Consider the following 25,858-nt stretch of genomic DNA (forward strand, 5'->3'; position numbering starts at 1 on the left):
GCTAGTTTATACCATAACAGAGGGAATGTTGTGAAAGCCCGCATTCCCGGGAGCTGTAGTCAAATGTGAAAGCCATTACCGATTGTTTGAGAGTTTCCTGTCATTTTGGCTGGGAAGCATTATTCCTAGCTGGGAAGCATTATTTACCAGACTTTTTGAAACAATGAGCAGCCAGTCAAATCCAGTAGAGGAAAAATGCACAACCGAGATTACCTTTCAAAAGGTTAACATGCTCACTAAAGCATGACATGACCATATTTATTCTGAGAAACATGCATGAATAAATGATAAACAGAGATACTTGTTTTTTACTATTGCTTCCATGTTGATTGGCTTTTTGTCTTCCCAGAGGAGGAAATAAACAACATGAAGAGTGAATTAGAGAAATACAACATTCAAATGCCAGCGTTCAGCAAAATCGGAGGGATTTTAGCCAATGAGATGTCAGTGGACGAAGCAGCCCGTAAGCAATGTTTCAGCATCTAATGACTCAGAAAGGGACAGTTCACCAAAAATAAAATTCTTTCATCATTTACTCACCCTCGAGTTGTTCCAACATTTATTGGATCCCGTTATTTATCATCAAAATACAATGGTAGTCAAAAGTGCCCCACTGTTTACTTTCCTGCATTCTTCACAATAAGAACAAGAACGGGTAACAAGCATTCTACCAAATATTTTTCTCTGTGTTCATCAAAACAAAGCATTTATACAGATTTGGAACAACTTTGTAGGGTGAGTAAATTAAACATAATTTTCATGTTTGGTAGAACTGTTCCTTTCTCCTGGGTGATTTGGCACGATTCTTAACCCATAAACATAAACTAGCCCTTACTTACAGCCAAGAGTCTAACAGTGCGTTTAAATGACGCTGTGTTTAACATTATCTTCTGTGATGATTCAGTACATGCTGCTGTAATCGCCATCAATGAAGCCATTGACCATGGAGTCCCAGAAGGCACTCTAGCTGCCATGAGAAACCCAAACGCCATGTTACTGCAGCTGGATGAAAGCGCTGCCCAGGAATACCAGGACACACTGTTCCAGGCCAAGTCTGAGAAAGTGGCCAACTCTAGAAAAAGAGTACGAACTGCACTCCACAACCAGTTCCAAATATTAAATGTGTTTAGTTTGAATAAGTAATGATACATTCTAAGGGCTTGGTATAGCCAACTTGAATACATCACAATGAATCACATAAACAGCATTTAATCAATAAAGGTTATATAGTCAACTAAAATTTGTTTAGATTGGAGAGAACTCGGAGGCTGAACGGGATGTTTATGATGAGCTCCTCACACATGCTGAAATCCAGGGCAACGCCAACAAAGTAAACTGTACGTACGGACCCTTTCTCATCCCTGGTCTTTTTTGTGTTCCTCTGCAGAATACGATCTGATATCTTTGTGTTCGTGCTTTGTCTTAGTGTCCAAAGCCTTGAATTCAACAGAACAGGCCCTGCTCGGTGAAGATGAAGACAAGCTGTATAACTCTCTCCGTTCTCCAGCATTAGGCCTGCATTCTTTACAGGCTCAAAACAAGGGATGGTATCTCAAACAGCTGCTGGCGGACCGTGAGCAGAAAGAACAGGTAACAGGGTGTTGCTACTCAAAGATTTGCATGAAAAATCGGAAACTCTACTAGGCATTGAAGAGGTCACTTAAAAGGATTAATCGTACAGTTTGTCACGTTACAATTAAAGCTACTTTTAATAGCTCCCCATTCACTTGCATTGGCTACAAGAGAAGTGAAAGGGTGGCTGTGCTGCTGTTACCGACATTTTTCAAAATATCTTCTTTTGTGTTCTGCAGAAGAAAGAAAGTCATACAGGTTTAAAAAAATCATTTTAAAGGTGAACTACCCCTTTATTTCAGTTTTAGTTGTTGTTTAGTTTTATTTTCAATTGATAATGTAGTACCCTAAAGTGGATAGTTCACCCAAAAATGGAAAAACTGTCATCATTTACTCACCCTCTTGTCATTGCAAACCTGTATGACTTTCTTTTTTTCTGCAGAACAAAGTGAATGGGTACCTCCGTTGTTCGATGACCAACATTTTAAAAGGGGGAGTCAATATTTCCTGCCATAACATGCTCCTTCAGTACGTCAAACAAAGTTGCACTTTGTTTATACTGGCCATAAATTTCTTCCTTTAGCTTCACTCATAAATTTGTCACAGGACGAGACCGCCGCATCCAGTGTGGACAAAATGTTAAATTACAATGGGTTCCAATGTGTTCTATTGTATTTTATCGCATCGTGTCGCATCCTGTGTAGACACGGTGTAAAATCCAACCAAACTGCGACCAGTTTTATCCATTAAACTCCTAGATTGTAACATCTCATCGTACTTTTCCTCTCGAATTCACTTTTCAATTAAACTTTCTGTGTTTCCACCCCATTCCTAGAATGCCCCTGGAGAACCGCTGATCAAAGAGGAGTTACAGAGCGGAGTCGTGGCAGCCAATGAGCTCGCTGTAGACTATCAGAGATGTGCGTACTCCCTTCTGTGTTACTATATTTTTCTGAATTTACAAAATCCTGATCCAGTATGTAGCTTAAAGAGGCAGACGTCAGAAAAATGCCTATGTTGTCCGTTGACTCTTATTTATGTGGTCATGTCATCTCACAGCTGTCATTCTGTGTATAGGACAATGAGTTAAGTGTGTGTTTGTGCATGATTCAGTGCTCCGGGCCGTGGAAAGGATCAATGCTGCCATCAGAAAGGGTGTAGGAGAGGAAACCGTGAACGAGCTGATGAATCCAGACGCCCAGCTACCACAGGTTTACCCCATTGCTGCAGATCTGTACCAGAGAGAACTGGCCAGTCTACAGCAGCAGAGCCCAGAGGTCAGAACACACCCACAAATACACTCCCATTCGGATCCACACTAGATCAAATAACCCATGTTTTTGTAAAAATCCATTTGGCCCGGGTTTCCATATTCAGAAAATGTCAAATAAATCCACCTGCACATAACTCACCCTGCATGTTACTTTGCTGTAACCAGAAACATCTTATAATACATTATTTACATGAACTTTACATAAGTTAATGAGCTGTAACTTTACAGTCTAGTCAAAGTTCTTTTCATGCTCTACGTGACTGCACAGGGCTCTTTGTCACACCCGGAGCTGATGGTTGCCGTGGAGATGCTGTCCTCTGTGGTCCTGATAAACGAGGCGCTTAATGTCAGGGACCGGGCAGCTGTGTGGAAACAGCTAAGCAGCCCAGTCACCGGCCTCGGCAACGTAGAGGATGAATACTCCCAGAGGTGAGTCCCAGAATGAGGGACGTGGTCAGAGACATGAACGGTTCAAGTCAACATAAAATCTGAAAGGATCCTATTTTTTTCCTTATGACCATTACAAAGATTCACCCAGAAATATAACGTCTTTATGTGATGACACTTGTGTTTGTATTAAGTTATATTTGTTGTATCCCTGAAGGTATATAGATGAGCTGATTCGTCTAAAGACAGCTGCGAGGGAAGACGGTGCCGACTATCTCACCTGGAATGACATTCAGGCCTGCGTAGACCAAGTCAACAATACTATTCAAGAGGAACATGAAAGTGAGTCAAGAGATTCTATGAATTTGATGAAAATTCAGCCTCTACTGTATGACCGTGCTTAAAGGAAAAGTTCACCCAAAAAAAACAAAATGCTGTTATAATTTAGTCGCCCTCAAGTTGGTTTTAACCTGTATACATTTATTTGTACTGCTGAACACAAAAAATATATTCGGAAGAATGTTTGTAATCAAAACAGTTCTGGGGCACTATTGACTACTATAGTAGGACACAAATCTACCATGGTAGTCAGTGGTGCCCCAGAACTGGTTAGTTTCCCACATTCTTTAAAATATAGGTTTAATAAAACTTAAGGGACAGTAAATGATGAACAGAATTTTCATTTTTGGGGTAAACTATTCCTTTAATCTTTATGCTCTCACGTCTTTAGGGATTGCTGCTATTGGACTGATCAATGAAGCTCTGGCAGAGGGAGACTTACAGAAGACCATGGATGCTTTACAGCACCCAGCCGCCAAGCTAACAGATATAGATCCATCTCTGGCCAAGCATTATTATGATATACTGCAGGAGGCGAGGAGAGAAAAGGCCCATGTATGTAAACGAAAAACAACAAAAACACTCATATCTGAATCGGTCAATCAAAGCACATCAAAACACTCGTATAAAAATGTGTTGAGTATTAGAAAGTCTGTAGGTCGCAAACGCATCATGTGAGTCAATGCGCTGAGCTGACACAAGTCTGATGACATTGTGTGCTCATACCATCTCACCCCATGTTGCTTTTATTCAACAGTTCCCTTAACAAGTTAAATGGTAAACACACAGTTACATCAAAGCACCACAACTGACTTTTGAAGAATCATTTTGCTGTGCGTAACAGAAATGGCGCTTCACCAGTAAGAACAGAAATAGGTTCATATCTAGTAGCTAACCACATGTCAGTTTGGCACAGTCACTGTTTGTACGCCACGCCCACTTGTTTCCTGTGGGCCTAAAACTGAAACCTCTAGTACACAGGTGAATGTTGAAGGGCACATTGGAGGCCAATGGTTTACCACAGCAGAGCGTGCCACTGTGGTTCATAGCTGTACTGCGTTTTTTGAGAGAAAAAGCGTCCGTTTAAAGTGACTGTAATGCTAAATGTTAGGTTTCAACACTAATGCGCTCATCTGAATATCTGTAGCAGTGTAACCTTCATGTAACTTACAACTTATGTAATGTAATGTAATATGAAACTACTTTTTTGGTCTTCAACTAACATGGTGACTATTAGCTGCCAAACTCTGTTAAGTACCATGCAAAAGTGTCCTTTCCCCATGATTTTCATAAGAGTTGGAAATAACAAAGACAGTGATTTTTTTCCTTTGCCTTAAAAGGGCAACATTCTGGTGCTTTGTGATGCTGGTGTAAGTCAGTAACGGGTTTTGGGTCTGACGTCACTCCTCCACAGGGTCACTCCTCCACAGGGTCACTCAAGTGTGAAGCTCAGATAAAACCAAATCAGTTCAACTGACACAGGAAGTGGTCAGAAATTATGGTTTAGGATTTTTTTACTTCTACAATTTTAAAGATGTAAAGGAATAGACAGAAAGATGGAGCGAAGTGACCGGATAGACTGTTAACAACTCCAATTTACTTTGTCAATCTTTTCCCTGGTGGTAAACATACAAATTGAATTATATGCGTTTTAAACATCCTGTTTGAAATTAGTTTTAGTTGTCAAGCACTTTGTGTTTACATTTGAAGATTATCTTCAAGTTAGATTGGAGTAGACATGCTTTCTCTTATCGTACAGTATTATAAACCGTAGTAGAGCCTGTAATGTAATCTCAGACATTGCACCGCACCCCTTTAAGTTACTCTCAGAAAGTTGAAAGACTTTATTCGGAAGTTCTGTTCATTTCCACTCCACCCCACTGGGACTCTATTTACACTCGATTCCAACACACATCATTTTTCATACTTCGATTAAATCGTTACTCAGTGAAGCGGAGTCTGATCTACTCTGAAGGAACAGCTTTCTCCTCTGTTGCACAACTTGCCACACCCATCAGGTTTGGTGTGCTTCTGCTTTGCCAGTAAGGCGGGCAGACTGCAGAGGGGCATGTGTGCTCGGCAAATCGCAGTGCCGCAGATTGTGCTCCGGAAACTGAGCTCAGCATGTGGTTAAGGCGAATGTGATAGAACAACTGCACCACCTGGTGGTGGTAGTAATTCGTGTTTGCTTTGCTCATTTTGTCACCTGAAACTATATACAAATGACAATTCAATTGAATCCAAAGGAAAAAAAACCCATATTTTTATACCCCTGCTACAAAAATCTAGATTCATGCAGATAATCACATATCTGAAATTACCCTTAAAACATTTATGTTAATCGACATAAAATAAAATAAAATAAAGGAGTAAATATAAAATGTAGGAAAATTATACAACATTAAAATAAAATATAAAAATAAAACTTAAAAATATTAATAAAATACAAAAAACTATAATATCTCTGGTCCAGAGGAAATTCGTTTTCTTTTCATAAATACACAATGTAGTTATTTATTAAGTCTTATTACATTCTTTTTTTGAGTATTGCAGTTCTCTATCTTACTCACTCGTTACAAAATAGTATAATATCCGTTGGCAACATATGACTTCAATGTGGTGTCATCCAGGTCATATTTGTTGACAGTAAACACACGTTCATTAATGGAATCATGTCTCACAGGAGGTGCAGCTGACTGACACCTATTGTCAGTGTCAATAATAACGGCCACTATGTTGTTTTAGTGGGCCTGAAATTAGACACAGTTGTTTTTATTTATTAGACCCATCAGAATACGTGAGGAGGTTTTGTTATTGTGAGTGGTTCTTTTTTATCTAAATATATTTTCAGGAGTGTGGAGATCCTTCTGCAGTCCTTTGGTTAGACGAGATCCAGGGCGCCATCCTGAGATCCAACAAAGACTCAGAGGAAGCGCTGCACTGTAAGAATGCTCTTTTATGTCACTGCAGACTTACAGTGCCAGTCACTTTTCTGTTTATTAATTCAGTTTATCTCTCTCTTGACTTTAATGAAGACTTTAAAATTTAATCTTTTCAATAAATCATCTCAGTTTCTCTAAAGTATCATCTTCCTTGTCTTCAGTCTCTCAGGCAATTCAGGCCATTAATGAGGCCGTGGATAACAGAGATGCTTCTCAGACGATGACAGCCCTGCGCTCACCTGCCGCCGGTGTGTACGGAGTCACACCTGAATGTGCTCAGACATACCAGGATGACTTGTACAACATTAAAGAGGACAAGAAAAAGGAAGGTGAGATAAAGGGGCTTTTGGATTCTGTATATGTAATTTATGGGAAAATAATATATTTCTCTAAATTTTCTTTTCACTTTACAATTTTGAACAGTCTGGATGTAGATGTTCTGGCATGAAGGGTAAGATTAATAGTGTGTTGTTGATGTTTGTAGGGGATAATGGCAGTGAATGGATGAAGCACTGGGTGAAGGGAGGACACAACTACTACTATAATCTGAACACCGGACAGGGGACCTGGGATGAGCCTTCAGACTTGGTCTCAAACAACACTCAACTGAACAAGGAGGAAATACAGGTAGACTTTAATGCATATTTATATTTATCCATTTAGCAGGCGATTTATACCGAAGTGACTTACAAATGAGAGTGCATTCAACATTTTTGAAGCCAACAATACACATCTTTTTTATGAGTAAGAAAATAGTTGAAGCTAGAAACCTGAAACTAGGAATGTGCTCATTAGAGGCGTTTATATGTTCTCTATATGTCAGCAACGTTTTCTCATAGTATCTCATAAGTCTGTCAATAATAATGCAGTTACGTTTTAAGTGTCTATTGCATTTCTATTACTTCATAGATTTTTACTTTTCTTGTTTTCTTGACTGCGTTTTTGCATAGTCCGTTGTCTCGGGAGTAACAACAGCGTATAACCGAGAGCAGCTGTGGTTGGCCAACGAGAGTCTGATTGCCAAACTGCAAGCCCGTTGCCGTGGTTTCCTAGTCCGGCGTGGAATGCAAGAACGTCTCCAATTCTTGAAGTCTCAGGATCCATCGGTTAAATGCATACAGGTCTTTCTCCTCTGGCTTGCTTCATTAGATAAAACTTTAGTCAACTAAAGACAAAAATAAATGGCAAAAAGACATTCATAACTGTCTGGATCTGTTTACTTTAGGCTCACTGGAGAGGCTTTAAGGACAGAAAGAAGTACAATGATAGGAAGCAGTACCTAAATAATCACGCTGATGATGCTGTTAAGGTGAGAAGAAGCTCTACCTATTACATACTATCTTTAAAATTGTATAACGCTGACATGATTTGACATGTTTATACTGGATGCAGTACTGTACATGCGGGTAAATATATGAATGTTTTATGTGTAGATTCAGTCAATGGTCAGGATGCACCAAGCTCGTAAAAAATACAGAGATCGTCTGAAGTACTTCAAAGACCATGTAAGTATTGTTTGAATAGGACAGTAAAGATTTTATTTCTACCTCTCACTACACAGTGTTTGGGCAGAAGGTCTGAAATGTTTATTTTTTATTTTCTCATTTCAGATAGACGATATAGTCAAAATTCAGGCGTTCATTCGAGCCAACAAAGCGAGAGATGACTACAAAACACTCAGTAAGCATTTCTTTCTCAAACGGGACCGTGGACAACAAAACCAGTCTTAACCCAATTTAATATAGCTGAATATATAAGCTTTATATTGATGAATGGTTTGTTAGGATAGGACAATATCTGACCGAGATACAACTTTTTAAACTGAGGAATCTGAGGGTCCAAAAAAATCTAAATATTGAGAAAATCTCCTTTTGAAGTTTTTAATCCGAGGCACCGTTAAAGGCCGTTGCTTAGAAGAAACAGGTTTGTTTTAACATTGTTTATTGGCTTACCTCTGTAATGACGTTGTGGAGTATAGATGGACCAAAAAGTTCTATTCTAAGCTTTACATAATACCAAAGTTGAGTGGATAATTCTCATCGAGCGATTTCTTTTTTTTTGTGTGTTTTTGGCCATTTATGTTAGCAATTTTGCAGCATCTGCTCACAAAAATTTAGTTTCTCTATATTTATGGTAGGAAAATGACAAAATATCTTCATGGAACATGATCTTTACTTAATATCCTAATCATTTTTGGCTTAATACAAATCTTCCCATGCTACTTAAGACTTAAGAGGTTTTGTGGTCCAGGGTCACAAATGCGTTTTACATGAACTGACTATGAACTTACAACAATTTTAGGCAATATGACTCATCATATATGCAGTCGAAGGGTCTTTATGGGGACCTTGTTATTCTGCTCTTTACCGTACCTGCCTGAATAAAATATAATTCTCTTTTTTAAGTCAACGCAGATGAGCCTCCCATGGCAGTTGTCCGTAAGTTTGTCCACCTGCTGGATCACAGTGACCAGGACTTCCAGGAGGAGCTGGAACTGATGCGGTTAAGAGAGGAGGTGATCACCAACATCCGCTCCAACCAGCAGCTGGAGAACGATCTCAATCTGATGGACATCAAGATTGGCTTGCTGGTAAAAAACAAGATCACCCTTCAGGAAGTGGTTTCTCACAGTAAGAAGCTCACCAAGAAGAACAAGGGAGAGCTGTCCAACCTCATGATGATGAATAAGCAGAGAGGTGGATTGAAGGCTCTCAGTAAAGAGAAGAGGGACAAGCTGGAGGCATATCAGTTTCTCTTCTACCTGTTACAGGTAATCTTCTTTAACCTTAGGCCTTCACTGATGCTCATCTTTTTAAACAGTCATTTTTGTATATTTATTGTATTTCGTGTGTTCCTTAGACCAATCCCACCTATCTGGCCAAGCTGATCTTTCAGATGCCACAGAACAAGTCAACCAAGTTCATGGACTCTGTGATTTTCACATTGTACAATTATGCTTCCAACCAACGTGAAGAATATCTCTTGCTCAATCTCTTCAAAACGGCCCTGCAAGAGGAAATCAAGTAGGAACTGAAACTCCTCTGTATAGGCCTACTTTATTCGTTCAATACGCTTAAATGTTTGGTTTGTTTATAGAAACCACACTTCTCAAGATAAGAAACTTTGCAAATCTCTCCTGGAAATACAGATCCAAAGTGGACCAGATCCAGGAAATCGTAACAGGAAATCCAACGGTCATTAAGATGGTGGTGAGCTTTAACAGGGGGGCCAGAGGTCAGAATGCCCTAAGACAGATCCTGTCTTCTGTCGTGAAGGAAATCATGGATGACAAAACGCTCAACATTAGAACCGATCCTGTGGACATATACAAGAGCTGGGTGAACCAGATGGAGAGTCAAACAGGAGAAGCCAGGTGAGAATTTTAAGATGTTCACACAACAGTGTTTTTCTAATGGAATTTCTAATGCTCAATATTGAGGGATAATGGACATCCAATTGGTTGTTATCACAGAATAATCTCCCATTTATTTTATGAGTAAATTATTGGACCAGTAATATTGGTTCAAAACATTTCATTAGATTATTTGTAATGAATGCAGACCATTTGTGAGAAACCTTTCCTATCGATTTTAAGGAAAAAGACCAAGTTTAAACTAGAACATGCAATTGGGTTTGTAAATATACTCTCATGTCTGTTATTGATTTAGCATATTTATATTTAATTCATTTGTAATATTAAACTGCACCGGCCAAGATTACTGGCAATACCCAGATAACTATGTGGTATTAGTTTTGAGGGGTTGTTTCGGGGAATAATAGACCTTGGAATGTCATGGCTAGCCAATCAGAATCAAGTATTTCAAAGTGCTGTGTAATAATTTATTTAAGTGCAAGCAGATGAAAGACTACAATTGACTTTCATTTTTTTTTAAAGTAACATAACCTACCTAACCTTGAATAACTGAGATTGTATTTTGCAGCAAATTACCGTATGAGGTGACTCCAGAGCAAGCAATGAGTCACGAGGATGTTCGAACACGCCTGGAAGCCTCCATCAAGAATATGAGAACCGTCACCGACAAATTTCTTTCGGCCATAGTTGTTTCTGTGGATAAAATACCGTAAGTTTAAGCACCTGCCACTGCTGAATCTCCCTTCAAGGAAGTATTTTGATTTCATTCTCATTCCATTCGCACACATATTTGTACATGTAGGTCCACATTTTAAATAATCTGAATTCAACAACTTTGATGCTCTTGGTACGAAACATTTCTTCACTTGAATGTCCTTATTAGTGAATGCCACATTTTATGTATTTTATGCATGGTTAATCATTCTTTAATATATGAAAATGACTTGGCATGCCCATATTTGAATATTCAAATAAATGTCTGCTCCATGACCCGCTTCCTTGTTCTTGTGTGTGCGTCTGTACGTTTCACTCATATGTAGATATGGCATGCGTTTCATTGCAAAGACGCTAAAGGACACACTTCACGAAAGGTTCCCTGATGCCACCGAGGACGAGCTTTTGAAGGTTTGTCAGGTCACAGCTTCTAAAAATCACGAACATTGTTCTGACGGTTGGCTGAGGTGTTTGCATCTGTTATTCTTCAGACTAAGTTGAAACATATCTAGATGTTTTACACACTTTCCCTTTTTCACATCTGTCAGCTGGTCCCCGCTGTTTCCCCAAAGCTCAGTTCTGGCACCGCTGTGCTCTGTTATTGGTTGTTCTGAATTCTGATCATATCTTTTGTTTCTGTTTTATTGTCATACTTCAGTTACTCACTCTGTGCAATAAATGCGGTATCCATCTCCAGGAAAGAGATCCTTCTTTTGTCTCGTTTTCTTTTATTCCTCACTTTCTCTCTTTTTTTGATGCTCTGGCTCCAGCTCTTCTCTTGGCCCTTGCTTATGCCCCTTTCAAGAGGTTTCTGATTTCTGATGAGCACCAGCCCAGGTGAGCCATGCTTTTTTCACTCGCCCCTTTCTCCCCATCTCTCAGTAATTTTCTTTACCTCAAATCCCTCACACACACTTGTAGAAGCAGAGCATCTAACACAAGGCTGTTTTTTTCGGATTGTTGTAACATTCTGATTATCTTTTAAGATTGTGGGAAACCTGCTGTATTACCGATACATGAATCCTGCCATTGTTGCCCCTGATGCCTTTGACATCATCGACATGTCAGCTGGAGGTCAGCTGACCACCGAGCAGAGGAGAAACCTGGGATCCATCGCCAAAATGCTTCAGCACGCCGCCTCCAACAAGATGTTCCTTGGAGACAATGCCCATCTCAACCCCATCAATGAATACCTCTCCATCTCCTACCAGAAATTTAGGTACAAGTGATATTGAACTGCCTGTGGTGTTCGTTTTATTACCTACAACTGTTTAAATACTCACATACACTCGGGACTAACACAGTATCTTAATTTGTCCCAAAGACGTTTCTTTTTGGCCGCTTGTGACGTCCCTTCTTTGGAAGACAAGTTCAATGTGGATCAGTACTCTGACTTGGTCACTTTGACCAAACCTGTAATCTACATTTCCATTGGGGAGATGATCAACACTCACACGGTAACTATCTGAAGCTTGTGATATTCACAAGATCATCACACCCAATGCAAACATATAAAGATTATGTGTTTTGTCTTTAGCTCTTACTGGATCATCAGGATGCCATTGCACCCGACCACAATGATCCCATCCATGAGTTGCTGGATGATCTTGGCGAGGTGCCCACCATAGAGTCATTAATAGGTGAGTCAGTGCTCTGATATCTCGGGATGCTGAGATTCACCAGCGTCAGACTGATAAAGTGTTATTCTCTCGCAGGTGAGAGTCCACTTCCCTCCGATGACCCTAATAAAGAAATGATGGGAAAGACAGAAGTGTCTCTCACCCTCACCAACAAGTTTGATGTTCCTGATGAAGCCAATATTGAAATGGATGCCAAGACTCTCCTCCTTAAGTAAGAATAATACTTCACTCAATTGCTCTGTTCCAAACCTTTTTTTTTTAACTAGTTTCACTTGACAATTTTCTGACCATGTAACTTGAATATTTGACCGTTTTATTTTTCTAGCACCAAAAGGCTTATAGTAGATGTGATCCGGTTTCAGCCAGGAGAGACACTCACTGAGATACTTGAGACTGTCGCTTCACCAGAGCAGGTACAGTATTTTAACAGCAGTTTTTAGAATAAAAAGGAAATGGAAAACTGTACACTTACGCATGACACAATTTTACTGTGGAATAGGAAGCGGAGTACCAGCGTGCCATGCAGAGACGAGCCATTCGCGATGCTAAGACGCCCGAGAAGATGAAGCAAGCCAAACCGGTTGTGGACGACAGCCTCACCTTGCAAGGCAAAAAGGAGAAGATCAAGAGCAACCTGCAAAGACTAGGAGAGCTGGGAAAAGTTCATCCGGAGAAGAAATACCAGGATCTTATCAATGATATCGCCAAGGTACTGTTCCTACTTTTTTTAACCATACATGCAACCCTTTTGATTTAATTTATGTAGTATGTGCAATAGGGCCTACTTTTAGTTTGTTATTATTTGTGTAGGATATCCGAAACCAGAGACGATACCGTCAGAGACGGAAGGCTGAGTTGGTGAAGCTCCAGCAGACCAATGCTGGACTGAACTCCAAGACCACTTTCTACAATGTGCAGATTGACTACTACAATCAATACATCAAGACCTGCATGGACAATTTAGCCAGTAAGGGCAAGTGAGTGACACATTTTACAGCGTTTTATTTATAGTTTATTTGTTGTTTTAGCTGTTGTTATAGATATTTGGTGCTAAGGTCTAAACTTTTTCGCCCTTAGAGTATCTAAGAAACCTGGAGACAATAAGGCCAAGAAGAGTAAGCAGGTGTCACAGAAGTACACGGCAGCCCGTCTGCATGAGAAGGGAGTGCTCATTGATATTGAGGATTTGCAGAAAAATCAGTGCGTTGACATCTATATTTAAAATGCTATTTTTTGGGTTAATCTTTTTTTTTTTGACAAAGATCTAGAGAATGCTTCCAGCCTTTTACTTCAGTGTATCTACACCTGTGCAAAACCGTCATATTAATGCCTTTGAAAATAGAAGTTGCAGAAATGAGTGTTTACATAATTTCAGCCATTCTTATTATAAAGTTGAATAATAGCGATGTACTAATATTTCGGTATGGTGTACTTTTTCAGGTATAAGAATGTGATTTTTGAGATCTCCCCATCTGAGATTGTTGGCGTGTTCGAAGTAAAAGCTAAGCTTATGGGAGTTCATTTGGAGACATTAATGTTGGAATACCAGGTGTGACTGTTCTTCCTTAAGTATTCTTTTGATTCAAAATCTCAAAAACCATATCATATAGTTAGAGGATACATTTATCTGTAGTAAGGACCTGCTGTGTATGTAATTTTTTGTTACTTTTTAATTACAGGACCTTCTTCAGTTACAGTACGAGGGGGTGGCTGTGATGAAGCTGTTTGAACGAGCTACTGTAAACGTTAATCTTCTCGTTTTCCTGCTCAACAAGAAGTTTTATGGAAAATAGACCCCCAGAAAGGAACTTCATAGACTGTTGCACGCACAGTGAAGCCCAGACCACGATCATTTTTACAGTTTAAATGTCTTTCCGTCACAACCCTAAATATGCCCGCGTACCTTTTTGCTTTTCTCAGAGGATAGGTGTATTTGAATGTACATTACTAGGAGCATCGTTGATCACAGACGTTTATATTTGGGATGTGTAATGATTCACTGTTGCCCGTTTTTTATTGCGATTTTCAGTCTCCAAACGAGTGTCAGTAGTTTGCTTTGATTTTCAGCAAACTGTAGTTGCATGAGCTTGTTATATGTAAAATGAACATTTTTATTACATTATATTCTTTTGGAGAAGAGAAGAGAAATAGTCTTCCAATCTTATAGGAAAATGGAAACGGTGAAAACTGAGTGTTATAGCCTAATTCCTTTACATGTTATCAAAGTATATTTATCAGAGATTTTTTTTCGTGGTTTGACCGATGAATATTGGTTGGTTAAAAATATATATATTTTCTAGAGCATTCAGACACCGCATGCTAGAAGATTTTTAAGTTTACGTCCCGCTAATGTTTGTAGCCTTGTTTCCTCTGTTTTTTCAGTTTTTTTGTTTGTTTTATGGTGCCTTAACTTGAATAAACTGTTGCGAAAATGTGGAGAAGCCTTATCGTGGCTCATAAATTCCAGAGACAAATAATGATTAGAATGTCATCATCTTTTTTTTACACATGGCTCTTTATACAATATTAATTGTATTAATATATCAATATTGTCCTCCTACACAAAATATTATCAACAAATAGACAGACAGACATCTGAAAATAAAAACATGTCAAGTGGTGGGGAAACCATAAAGCTATTTAATTTAATTTCTGGTGTAAATGAACAGATGTCTTACTGGGTGTTTTCAGTTTTGTACCCTTGAACAAAATACTATACTTCTTTCTGTTTGAATGTTTCACGAAGCTGTATTATGTATATTTACATATATGCATCTGATACTGGAATGCCAGATTGGTAGCTGTTTGGAATATATAAACTGTAAAGTGGTTGCCGAATGACACTTTGGCAAAACTTTAAAATGGTTAACAAAAATGCTGATCAGATTAATGACAAAGGATTATTCACTGTTCAATGTTTCGTATGCAACAATTTCAATGAAATCTGAAAATGTTTGATCTTGTGTGTTTTTCAAGGCGAATGCTTCAATACCTATTCAATGTAACATTTCTTCATAATTGCTCTAGTCGGAGGTTGGCTGTTGCACCTCTAAAATTATTACAAATAAAAAGAACACCACATCATGAAGAAAATGACGCATGCATTTGTTTAGAAGTCAGGAAACATTTTTTGTCAAAGTGTGATATCGAAATCTTGTTCCCCTAGCAACCTTTAATATTAGGATAAGGGAAAAACAGCTACATGACCAATTTGCATTTGTTTTAAAGAAATGCAAATCTATCTGTAGAGTAAACAAATGCCACACCACTAAGTAAACAGATTTTGTAAACTCACTGAAGGTACGGGCAGAGAGTGAACATATTACCTGCAACAATTACAGTGCATAGAAAAATACTTTCTCCTACGGGATAATACACTATACCTTACATTTCAATTTAAAGGGAAAGTTCACCCCAAAATGAAAATTATTTCATTATATACACACTCTCGTTGACTTCCATTGTATGGACACAAAACCACTGAAATATTCCTCAAAATATTTTCTTTTGTATCATAACAGGTTTTTAATGCCATGCGGGTGAATAAATAATGAAAGAATTTCCATTTGGACTTTTACTGAGCTAGGGTAAAAGCATTTTTTTCTTTTTTGTTTAGATTAGGCAATAACGGTGACCAATATTATCCATTTAACTAGCCATGTAGTTTATAGTAAACTATACAAAACAAATAATCAATTATAATATAGTACAGCAGATGTTATACTTGAGTTGAATTATTATATGTCAATAATTACAGTACATAGACAGTATAGACAGCATTCACTCTTGTAAGCGATACATGTTTTTTTTACTTTCCAGGGGCATCATAATAAATGTAATGTGTACTATTTTTATTCACCTGCTATGATGAACATCCCAGAGTCCAACATGAAGCAGAAAGCCTAGGGTTAAATCGAGTCATGTTACTACACGCCAACATGTTGCAGTTCTTAACATGCATTGGGTATACAAGATTTGCTTTCAGATCATCTAGCATATACTTGAATGAACATTTAAAATAAGTATAGTAGTGAGCACCGGACAATCTAGGGCATGCCAATTTACCTATATTTTTATGGATCTATATGTCATACTTGTATATTTAAAATTCTGCTCTTACAAGTAAAGATACCACATTCTCAAGTGAAAATGTTATGCAGATTTTGTTGTCTGTATAGAATTACATAGAATTACTACTAAATATTTAAGGGAAAAGTATATAAAATGTACAATGTACAAAATATACGATTATCTGCACGTTTGCCATGAGTGTTAGTGATGAATCCTTGATTTGCATTGTTATAACAAACTAAGATGTAAAAACAAACTATACTGTCTATGCTGACATGCAAACAAGGGGTCTGTAGAAAAAAATCCACTCAGTGTGCTATCGAAATCATTTTGTATTTCATTTCATCATAATTTTAATCCAACATAATAAATTTGTGACATTGCAGTTTTGACTAGAAATGAACACCTAACCTCATTATACATCATACGGACCATTATCAAATTCGTAACATAACATATTTGAATAAATGTAAAATTGGAATGTCTGATCATGTTTATAATTGAAACACGACATGAAAGCCATTACAACTGAATAATTCACCCTTATTACATAATTATCCCAATTAGACCAGGCCTGTTTTTGTTTAGCTTTTGTTAAATAGCCCAAATGACTACTTGCACATGTTGACAGGCAAGAAGTTCATTGTGCATTTAACAATATTACTGAAAACAAATCATGAATATAATTATTCTAAGACCCCTTTAAAATAAACAAGACGGTCTCTTTAAGCGAACCCCACTGCCGCCTTGTGGACACAACTTTAAAAAATTGGCGTACAGTTTTTGGGGCAGGCTTGTGTATTTTTTTTCCTCGGCTTGTTTTTACTCGGAGTGAGGGATCGGAGTTGACAAAACAAACGTGTGCAGCCAAGTCAAGAATTGGTGTATTACAGTTCAGGTGGATCTAGACCATGGGCACGGAGAATAGAGTTCAAGGGAATAACTTACATGCGGACTACGCGATCAGATTTCACCGCTGCATTTCACGAATCAGTAACATCTAAACATTTTCTCAGACTCGTATGACAACAGCGGTCGATCAGTGGCCCCTGAATGTCCCGCCGCAGGACAGTGAGTTTCATTTGCTACCTTACTGTGAAGTTCGTGTTCGTGTTTCTCTTACCTGTTTCTGTCCGTTTTGAATGCGTAATGAGGTTTACTTTGGCGAGACCACTTGTTGAAATGTTACTAAACTAAGTTTAGTGTTGTGGTCATTACGAGTGTTTGTAATTTATCACGTTAGTGGACTTTTTTAATGAATCGAACGGGTGTTTATCGCTATTTCTGCATTTTATTTGTTTCATTTTAATATGGGTATTGTGTCATATCGCTCATTAGCTGGTTAGCTGTCACGGCTCACTTTACTTTACCACATAACGTACATCCAGTGATATTAATCGCGTAAATGAATTTAAGAACACCGAGTTCTGACGTTTATTCATAAAAAGGGTGACGTTAGACTCGTCAGATAGTTTTATTCATAGACATAAATTGAAACGGTTTTCCTCAGAATATGAAGTATTTAGCTCGCTAGCTGGCGTCGTTGTCAAAGTTGACGTTTTGTGCGTTCAAGTAAAATGTTTGTGTTTTTTTGTTTGTTTGTCAAAGCAGTGTTTAACATCTCATCATCTTTCCACAATATCAAAGTATCGTTAAGTAAAGAAACTACGTTAGTTTGTCGATGCCAAACAAGTCTAAACGCTTGTGTATTTAGCGACGTCCAGTTTCCTGACAAACTTTAAGCAAACAAAAAAATCACATCTTCGGCCGTACACGGATGCTAAGCCATTTACATATAAGACATTGTTATACATTTTACAGTTTGTTATGCTAGCTAATAACGTCAGTCAGTCAAGTTGTTAATATAACTGTTTCGCCGCGTTTTTCAGCTCATTAATGGTGGCAAAGCTCTTGTCGTTAAACTGACTCCATCAAACCCCCCTAAAGCTTCTGGACAGAACTTGGACACCCTTTGCAGACATGAAGGGACAGCATAAACGCATTTGACTTCGATATCGAAAACAATCAACGACCATTTGTCTGCGAAGTTGATCTCGAAACTCTGCGGCCCAACCATGTCAGGATCCCCGGGCTCGAGTGCTTCCAACCCGCGGAAGTTCAGCGAGAAGATCGCGCTTCACAACCAGAAACAGGCGGAGGAGACGCTGGCCTTCGAGCAGCTCATGACAGACCTCACCGTCTCAAGGGTAAGCTCAGCCACATTGAGATATTATGTAGTTTCCTAGATTTCATTAAGCAAATGCTCAAGTTTGTACTCTACGCGGTTGAATCATTGTGTGTGTGGAGGGATGAGTGAGTCACCTCACTGCCTGTCATAGGTGAGCTGCGTGCTGTCATTTACATTGTAGAAATGCTTGTGGAAATAAAATGTTACTTTTCATTAAATGATTGTGTATTCAACATCTGCCAGTGAACACTTGACACTTGAAAATGAATCACACGAATGTTTTTAATACTGGCTATCAATGGTAGTTTGTTTTTTACTGTAGTTGTTAGTTACCCCACTACACGGTCACCATGGCAACCACAGGATACGCGAAAATGTCATTCACTACAGTCATTGACACTATAAAAATGTTAACTGTGTAAAACTGCGGCGAGCTGCTTTGCATTTTCGTTTACATTTACATAAACTGCATGTTAACATTTTAGAGGTGCTGATATATCATGACCACATCTGTATTGAGAACACCATCCACTGGTTTTGTGCTGTGCGGGAGATCGCTTTTGGCATTGCTGGGTTACGAGTTTGAGCTATATTTTAGTTTTTGTTAGTGTCTGCGATTGAGCTTTTTATCTTTTCACGTATGTCTTAGAAATATTGCTCATGTGCATTGGTTAACTCCTATTTTTTATATCAGAAAGTTGTGTCTAGAACTGTCTCTGTAGGCGTGAATGAATGAATGAATGAATGAATTATCTGCCAACTGATTTGGCTGGCTCTTATAGGGCACAAGAACATGTGGTTGTGTCATAGTTTAAAGTCATGCCTCTCCACGAAGGATTTGTCTAATGCTGACTTTACCACATCAGTCACGGGAATGAGGCCTGGAGGAATAAGCTTTTACAAACCGAAGGTTAGTGGTCGAAAGAATTTGCATATTTGCAATTTGCATTTCACACATTCGGTTAATTTTTAAAACATCACACGATGTTGCAAACCGAACAATACTAAAACACGAGACCTGATAAAAGACAATAGAACCCATTATCATTTATAATTTTTGCCCACACTGGATGCGGCGCAGTGCAACACACTATTGTCATGTTGTGCCGGTCGTGTCCGGTGTAGAAACAGTGTTAGTTCCAGCATAAGCTCAAGGACAAGAATTTACTCGGAAAGAGACCTTTCAAGCGGTTTGAGTGAATAATAAATGAATTGAGAGAAAAAGTGGCAGTGTGTAATAAAAAACTGTAACCTTCTCTAATGCCAATGTTATGTGCAGTGATTGTACATGTTAGTAAGCCCCTTCCCTGAATCAGTAACCACTGCGGTTCTGTATTGTTGGTTTTAGTGGTTTAAGTATTTGTACTGTAAAGGGTTATCTTTTACAAATTGAGCAGCTTTCATTGTGATAAATGCCACAAAGTGAAGGGTAAACATTCAGTTCCTTTGTTCATCATTGGGTCCTTTTTTTTAACAATACAGAATCATCCAAAGTAGTTTTTTCTGGAAAATGCAAAATAATCAGTTTTTGTCTGCCAGCTCCTAGCTAGCAGCATCTGTAATTACAGACACTGCATGCGATAGCACGTTGAGGCTTTCGCATCACGCTGCGACCAGTGTAAGTGTAATGGGTGCAAGCTAGTGAAGAGCTTTGCAGTGTGTAAACCTCACTCCCCGACCAACAGAGACGTTCTAGCGACAGACGCAAGGGACTGCCGTCTTTAGCCTCCTGGTTAGAGCGCCCGTCTCCCATTCGGACTGACGTCGGTTCGAAGCACGCTCAGAGCGGAGCGAGTGGGACCGTTTACATAGACACTGTGTATGGAATTTAGAGGAAGGCTTCTAGAGCAGTAGTAAATTTAACAATTTCAAAAGTATGTTATGAAGAGAAATACAAATAGCTAATTCTACTACTTCTTCGATTAGCTTTCCTGTAGCTCAGTGGTCAGAGCATGGTGCTAGCAATGCCAACATACTCGAATACCCATGTATACTATCATGCCATGTAAGTCGCTTTGGCTAAAAGCATCTGCCAAATGCATTAATGTAATGACATGACTGAGGTTGTGTGCTAGTCATCCACTATATGTTGGCAAGCCAGGAGACATGCAAGTGTGCATTACTGTTCCCTGGCATTATCAGCTTTAAGCACCCTACAAACCTGCAAGTTGGCTCAGTTCAAGTCTCGCCACATGATTCATAAGCTTTTACAAATGTATTACTAAAAGTAAAAAATGAAAACTGTAAATTTAATTCCCCCAAAAATGTAAGAAATTATTTTTTTATACAAAAATAATTATTTTTAATAGGAAATATTCAAAACATTTAAGTTATTTAATAATAAACATCCTTTTGCAATAATAAACATCCTTCTGCAATATTCAGTGTTGAGGGAGATAGCGTAAGCTTAAGCAAGCTGCCCTAGGGAAATCCTCTGCTTTACTAAGCAGCTTGGTCCTTCTCCACAGCTGGGGTGTCATTGTTTTGATAATGGCGGATGTTGAAAGCCTTGATGCGAGCCTCCATGACCCCAGAATGTGTGCTGATCTGTGTGTTTTTATTAAGAGCTGTGTGTTCCTGAGCCGTCTGCCTGGAACAGTCTACGACAACGTCAGATTTAAAGTCTCAGCTTTTTGGTGTTAAGAAGATGATGATGAGGATTCACACATTTTTTTGGACACAAATTCATACAGTCTAAATGTGCATAGCGTTCCACTGCATAGTGGATGAAGTGTTTTTACAAAGCAATTTATAACCTTATATTTGTGCTTGGACTTCATAAAATGTTTGTGTGTCGGAATTAAAAAGCTCTCAAGCTTATGTGTAGAAACCCATTGATATCACTAAATGAGGTTAGTCTTTGAGATTCAAATGTTGTCCTTTGGTTAGTGAGAGGAAGGAACGCCTGCTGATTTGCTTATGCCTGATCAGAATTGATAATTCTCATAGTTTACTTTTGGTCAACAAAATCCACACTGTCCTCAAGATTAACATTAGAAGCACATAACATCTAAAATCAAACGCATTTCTAAGAACATCTATACACCATAGGCATTGGCTGGTATGAGATTCTGACGGTATGATAACCTTGAGCAAACCTGTCACTGTTTGACAGTATCACAGAATTACTATTTACATCTCTTAATTTTTTTTTTAAATGTGTTATTTACTTTTTTCCCCACTGAACTCAATATATTTTATTTTTAAGAAACATATAGAACATTTTGAAAACGTAAACATGTCAGGTTAAATAATTAAAATAAGTATTTAAGTTCTTCTTAATTCAATTAAAATAAATGCAGTCAGTTAAGTGAGCCTTAAACCTGCACACAACCTGAGGGATTCCTGCACTTTCCGTCTTTGAGGACGAGTAAAAAACTGTGCATACTGCAGGGACGGTATAACAGAGGATTTAAGTGGTTTTGAAACAGCGGCTTTTCAAAACCATGGTACGCCGTGGAACCGGTTATCGCCCCATGGCGAATACACCACTTTTTACAAATTTACAAAAACTATGTTCAAGACTTTCATAAGTGTCCATCAACCCTTCTACAACCCTTAAGCAGCCTTTTTTCTAGCAAATGCATTCGTTTTGTTTTTCTCCTCTTTAAAGGTGCAGTTTCAGAAGATCCAGCAGCTCCGTCTGTCTCAGAACCGGGCCCAATACTATGGTGGCTCTTTACCCAACGTCAACCAGATAGGCAATACCAGCAATGATTTCCAGGTACATGGAATGCCCTTAATCACTTACCTACGACGTGTACTAAATCAGCCCCCTAGCCATGTTCATTTAGAAGCTAAACCTAGCCATACACTGTGCTTTTCTAACTTCAGATTAGCAGATGCCAAGAGATGGTGATTATAAACCTTCTCTTAATAGTCTGCCTTTACTTTCTCTATTCCTTAAGGTCATAGTGATCCCCTCTGGTAAACTTGATATAGCGGTGAGCCAAAGAACTGTTTCTGTTTCAATCCCCTATGGAGAATAGTGGTGTGTACCTCCAGGTGAAAGTGCTCCTGTTGCCGTGAATAAGGCTTCTTTGAGGCAAGGAGCAGTGATACCTTACATTTGTCCATCATGAGAAACCAAACCTGGAAAGGTAAAATCAGTCTGCGTTCTAGACTGAATTCACCTGGGGCACGGCTTAATGGTTGCACTTTAAATACTGTATTTGTGTTTGCGCGCATGCTTTTCATTCTTGAAACATGGATTCTCTGATGTCTTTTTTCAGTCGATGTATGATTTCAGATTCACAGATTTTAACCAACAAGGTGTTTCTCCACAGGCTACATTTCCCTCCGGATTGGACTCGGTCAGAGGGACCAGACATCACGGTCTGGTGGAGAGAGTCCATCGAGACCGCAATCGGATCAACTCGCCGCACCGCAGACCCATTGACAAGCATGGACGGCAGATATCCTTTACATTCACCTGTGTAAAGCTTCAGCTTTTGTAGAGAGTTTTGTTACCTTGTCACAAACGGAAATCTGTGAGGTTTTGTACTCGCTGTGAGTACGCGGGTGAAATGTCATAATTGTGAGGGGATGATTGTGTGTGTGTGGTCATGGATGTTGACCTTTGCTCATGTGGGCAGTGTTTTTTTCTCGAGGCCTTGTCTTAATGTAGTGAAATTCCCATTGCTCAACTGTGGGTGTGAATGAGTGGGTAACTGCCGCTTTCTCCCGCTCATTTTTTTTTCTGTTTAGACATCAGAATATCAGGTGGTTTCATTCAGCAAGTTGTTATGCTGGCTATGCCGGTTGCGGTTTTTGTTTTATCTTCTGAACTTGTGAATTGATGGAGTTCTTTCATTAATTTATCAACGATTGTCTGTAAGCTTAAGTCTTTGGCAGATTTAGCTTAATGCCAAAGATTAAATAAATATAAAAAGTCCTAATGCCTCTGGAGTTCCCAAAGACCTGCTGTAAGATATAAATGTCATGAAAGTTGATTGAGACTTGATTAATCTTTATGCTTTTGAAGCCAGACGGAAGGTTTTGGGCTTGAATTATCTATATCCAGAGCGGGCACCTCAGCACAGTTGTTAATATTGTGGTGATGCCATGCCATTGAAACAAAAGAGAGCATGAAGGAGACCAAAAAAGTGTGACAGTCGAAGAGTTCAAAGTAATTCCAAATGTTGAACCGCAGCCATCCTGTTTCTGTGAGAGGGAAAAGGCTTTTGTGATGGTGACCGCAGTCAGGCTGAAAAACTGCAAGACCTGTTTGTCAGAATTCTGGCAGGCTGCTCTGTCAATTGAGCCGCTCCCTCCCCTAGAGACGAAGATACTCAAGCGTATTCTCTCGTGTTTTTTTAGAATCACGCCTGCTTTTTTTACCTACCCCACTATACATTTTTTGCATTGTATTGTTGACAGTTGTTTTATGGTTTATTCACTATTGTGAAACAGGAAATAGTGATCTGTTGTAATGGACTGGCTGGGTTGTTGGCGCTTTGGAAAGGTATTTTCTTTTTTACATTTTTGTAACTGAAAAATGTTGTTGTTCAAAACCAGCTTGACTTACTGTTTAGGCTCCTAACAAATCATTTACCCACTTGTTTCCAAAACACTATCTGATGACTTAGACCACCCCCTTTTAAGATCCCACCATTCACAGGTATCCAAATGCTTTAATGGCTGACATGTAGAAAATGCCTTAATATCTGAGAGAGAGAATATGATGGAGATCATTAGAATCCCAAATATGCCTTCACTGTCTTTTTTCCTCTCTCTTTAGTACCAGATGTCCCTCACAGTGTTGGCTTGTTTTGCCTCTATCGATTCAACAATGTCTGCCAAGATTAGACAGACTGTCTCTCTCTCACGGGCTTGCTAGCCAACCGCTTCTAACACAAAATCGTACAGTCCCCTTCATATATCTACATATGTGACCCTGGATCACAAAACCAGTCTTAAGTAGCACGGAAACATTTTTAGTAAAAGCCAAAAATACATTGTGTGGGTCAAAATTATAGATTTTTCTTTTATGCCAAAAGTCATTAGGATATTAAGTAAAGATCATGTGCCATATAGATATTTTGTAAATTTTCAAACCAAAATATATAAAAACTTTATTTTTGTGAGTGGATGGCCTGCTACAGGGCGATTTTCTCAATATTTAGATTTTTTGCACACTTTACTTCCAGAGTTTTACACATGTCCCATCTTAACAACCCATATATCAAAAAAAGCTTCACTATTCAGCTTTCAGTTGATGTTAAAATTTCCATTTCGAAAAAAAATTGACCCGTAAGACTGGTTTTGTTGTCCAGGGTCACATATATACAGTATATATATCTATCATCACTGACTGATTCAGCGTGCCTTGGTTTCGCTTTGTCTCTATCTGGAATGATGTCCCCTTGGGTGGTGTGGGTTGAGTATGAGATGTTAAGGAGAAACGTTACCCCACCCACACCTTCCTCAAGCCTCTGAGACCAAGGTACGGTCACAGTCTCTCCACGTTGCTCCGACAGCTATAGGCTAATTAGGTTTTAGAAGGGATCCCTCATAATCCAAGCCTTCTGGCTTATGTCATCATCTTCCTTACAAATTAACAACAACATCAACACACCTGTGTCACAGCAGCGGTGTCATTTAATTCAGCGTCAAGAATGTACATTTTTTCATAAGATCTCGGTTTGATTAGAGTGCCTCAGTGCCACTTGTTTGGTTGTGCCGTGTGGTGACGGTTAATATCATGGGGTGGCAAAAAAAAGGGTTGGCATGGAGTGCTCGGCCTCTCATCTTAATAAAAACTGATGACTGGGTTTTTCAGGCCTAACCAGATGTTGAAGAGAGACGTACTCTGTCCTGCTTTCTCCCTCATAAATCCACCCCTCCCCCTGTTTAGATGCGAGTCTTGGCATCGACAAACATGACCAAGCAGCATTGTTGGTTTGATTTGAAGAAGCAATATTTACTCAAGGAGTTCTTCAGCTCTGTGTTCTCGTAGAAAGCTTACCTCACTCTTTCGAAGTTCCTGGAACTTTTCTTTGGTACTTGGAAAGTTTAATTAATTTGTGAATTTTGAATAAATTCTCGGTTAACATGTAGGTTTTAGATATGGTTTTTATTCTTAAAGTGATAGCTCACCCAAAAATGAAAATTCAGTGGTGGTACAGATTCACTTCTGTTGTATGGAAACAAATCCCATGCAAGTCAAAGGGTACCTCTGTTACCAGTTCTTCTTCTGTGATCTATCGCTTTAAATACATATATTAAATAGCCCTGATGTTTTGTGTTTCTAATATGCTAAATTTAACAATATCAGAGCTTATCTATTTTATAAATAAAAATGTAGCCAGGTTTTAAAAAAAAGCTGTAGTTTTTGGTAAATACTGTACAAAACATTTT

At 38.8% G+C, this 25,858-nt stretch overlaps 2 protein-coding genes across 10 annotated transcripts in view; both read left to right on the forward strand.

Annotated features, from left to right (window-relative positions):
* The window catches only part of iqgap1 (IQ motif containing GTPase activating protein 1), a 30,668-nt gene extending 15,339 nt beyond the window's left edge, over nt 1-15,329 (forward strand). Inside the window, exons 7-37 of the mRNA XM_079468426.1 lie at nt 350-463; nt 905-1,083; nt 1,250-1,337; nt 1,427-1,590; nt 2,408-2,492; nt 2,686-2,849; nt 3,114-3,274; nt 3,450-3,574; nt 3,963-4,126; nt 6,423-6,513; nt 6,675-6,842; nt 6,998-7,140; nt 7,464-7,634; nt 7,739-7,822; nt 7,947-8,018; nt 8,124-8,193; nt 8,919-9,283; nt 9,373-9,536; nt 9,662-9,886; nt 10,455-10,595; nt 10,927-11,011; nt 11,587-11,819; nt 11,925-12,057; nt 12,138-12,240; nt 12,316-12,451; nt 12,566-12,653; nt 12,740-12,949; nt 13,051-13,217; nt 13,318-13,440; nt 13,681-13,789; nt 13,920-15,329. Coding sequence (XP_079324552.1) covers nt 350-463; nt 905-1,083; nt 1,250-1,337; nt 1,427-1,590; nt 2,408-2,492; nt 2,686-2,849; nt 3,114-3,274; nt 3,450-3,574; nt 3,963-4,126; nt 6,423-6,513; nt 6,675-6,842; nt 6,998-7,140; nt 7,464-7,634; nt 7,739-7,822; nt 7,947-8,018; nt 8,124-8,193; nt 8,919-9,283; nt 9,373-9,536; nt 9,662-9,886; nt 10,455-10,595; nt 10,927-11,011; nt 11,587-11,819; nt 11,925-12,057; nt 12,138-12,240; nt 12,316-12,451; nt 12,566-12,653; nt 12,740-12,949; nt 13,051-13,217; nt 13,318-13,440; nt 13,681-13,789; nt 13,920-14,033 — 4,439 coding nt within the window. The 3' untranslated portion in view covers nt 14,034-15,329. The remainder of the gene's footprint in view (nt 1-349; nt 464-904; nt 1,084-1,249; nt 1,338-1,426; nt 1,591-2,407; nt 2,493-2,685; nt 2,850-3,113; nt 3,275-3,449; nt 3,575-3,962; nt 4,127-6,422; nt 6,514-6,674; nt 6,843-6,997; nt 7,141-7,463; nt 7,635-7,738; nt 7,823-7,946; nt 8,019-8,123; nt 8,194-8,918; nt 9,284-9,372; nt 9,537-9,661; nt 9,887-10,454; nt 10,596-10,926; nt 11,012-11,586; nt 11,820-11,924; nt 12,058-12,137; nt 12,241-12,315; nt 12,452-12,565; nt 12,654-12,739; nt 12,950-13,050; nt 13,218-13,317; nt 13,441-13,680; nt 13,790-13,919) is intronic.
* A 1,605-nt stretch (nt 15,330-16,934) lies between these two features.
* The window catches only part of crtc3 (CREB regulated transcription coactivator 3), a 34,768-nt gene continuing 25,844 nt past the window's right edge, over nt 16,935-25,858 (forward strand). For 3 of the 9 annotated variants that reach the window (XM_079452263.1, XM_079452265.1, XM_079452266.1), the window contains exons 1-4: nt 16,935-17,382; nt 18,201-18,518; nt 22,113-22,223; nt 22,786-22,914. In XM_079452263.1, the coding sequence (XP_079308389.1) occupies nt 18,387-18,518; nt 22,113-22,223; nt 22,786-22,914 (372 nt within the window). In that variant the 5' untranslated portion in view covers nt 16,935-17,382; nt 18,201-18,386. Of the gene's footprint in view, nt 17,383-18,200; nt 18,519-19,334; nt 19,410-22,112; nt 22,224-22,785; nt 22,915-25,858 lie in introns of all 9 variants that reach the window. The other 6 variants (XM_079452260.1, XM_079452262.1, XM_079452258.1 and 3 more) reach the window with 4 other exon arrangements.

Source organism: Barbatula barbatula (assembly GCF_947034865.1).
Source record: "Barbatula barbatula genome assembly, chromosome: 1".
NCBI lineage: Eukaryota > Metazoa > Chordata > Actinopteri > Cypriniformes > Nemacheilidae > Barbatula > Barbatula barbatula.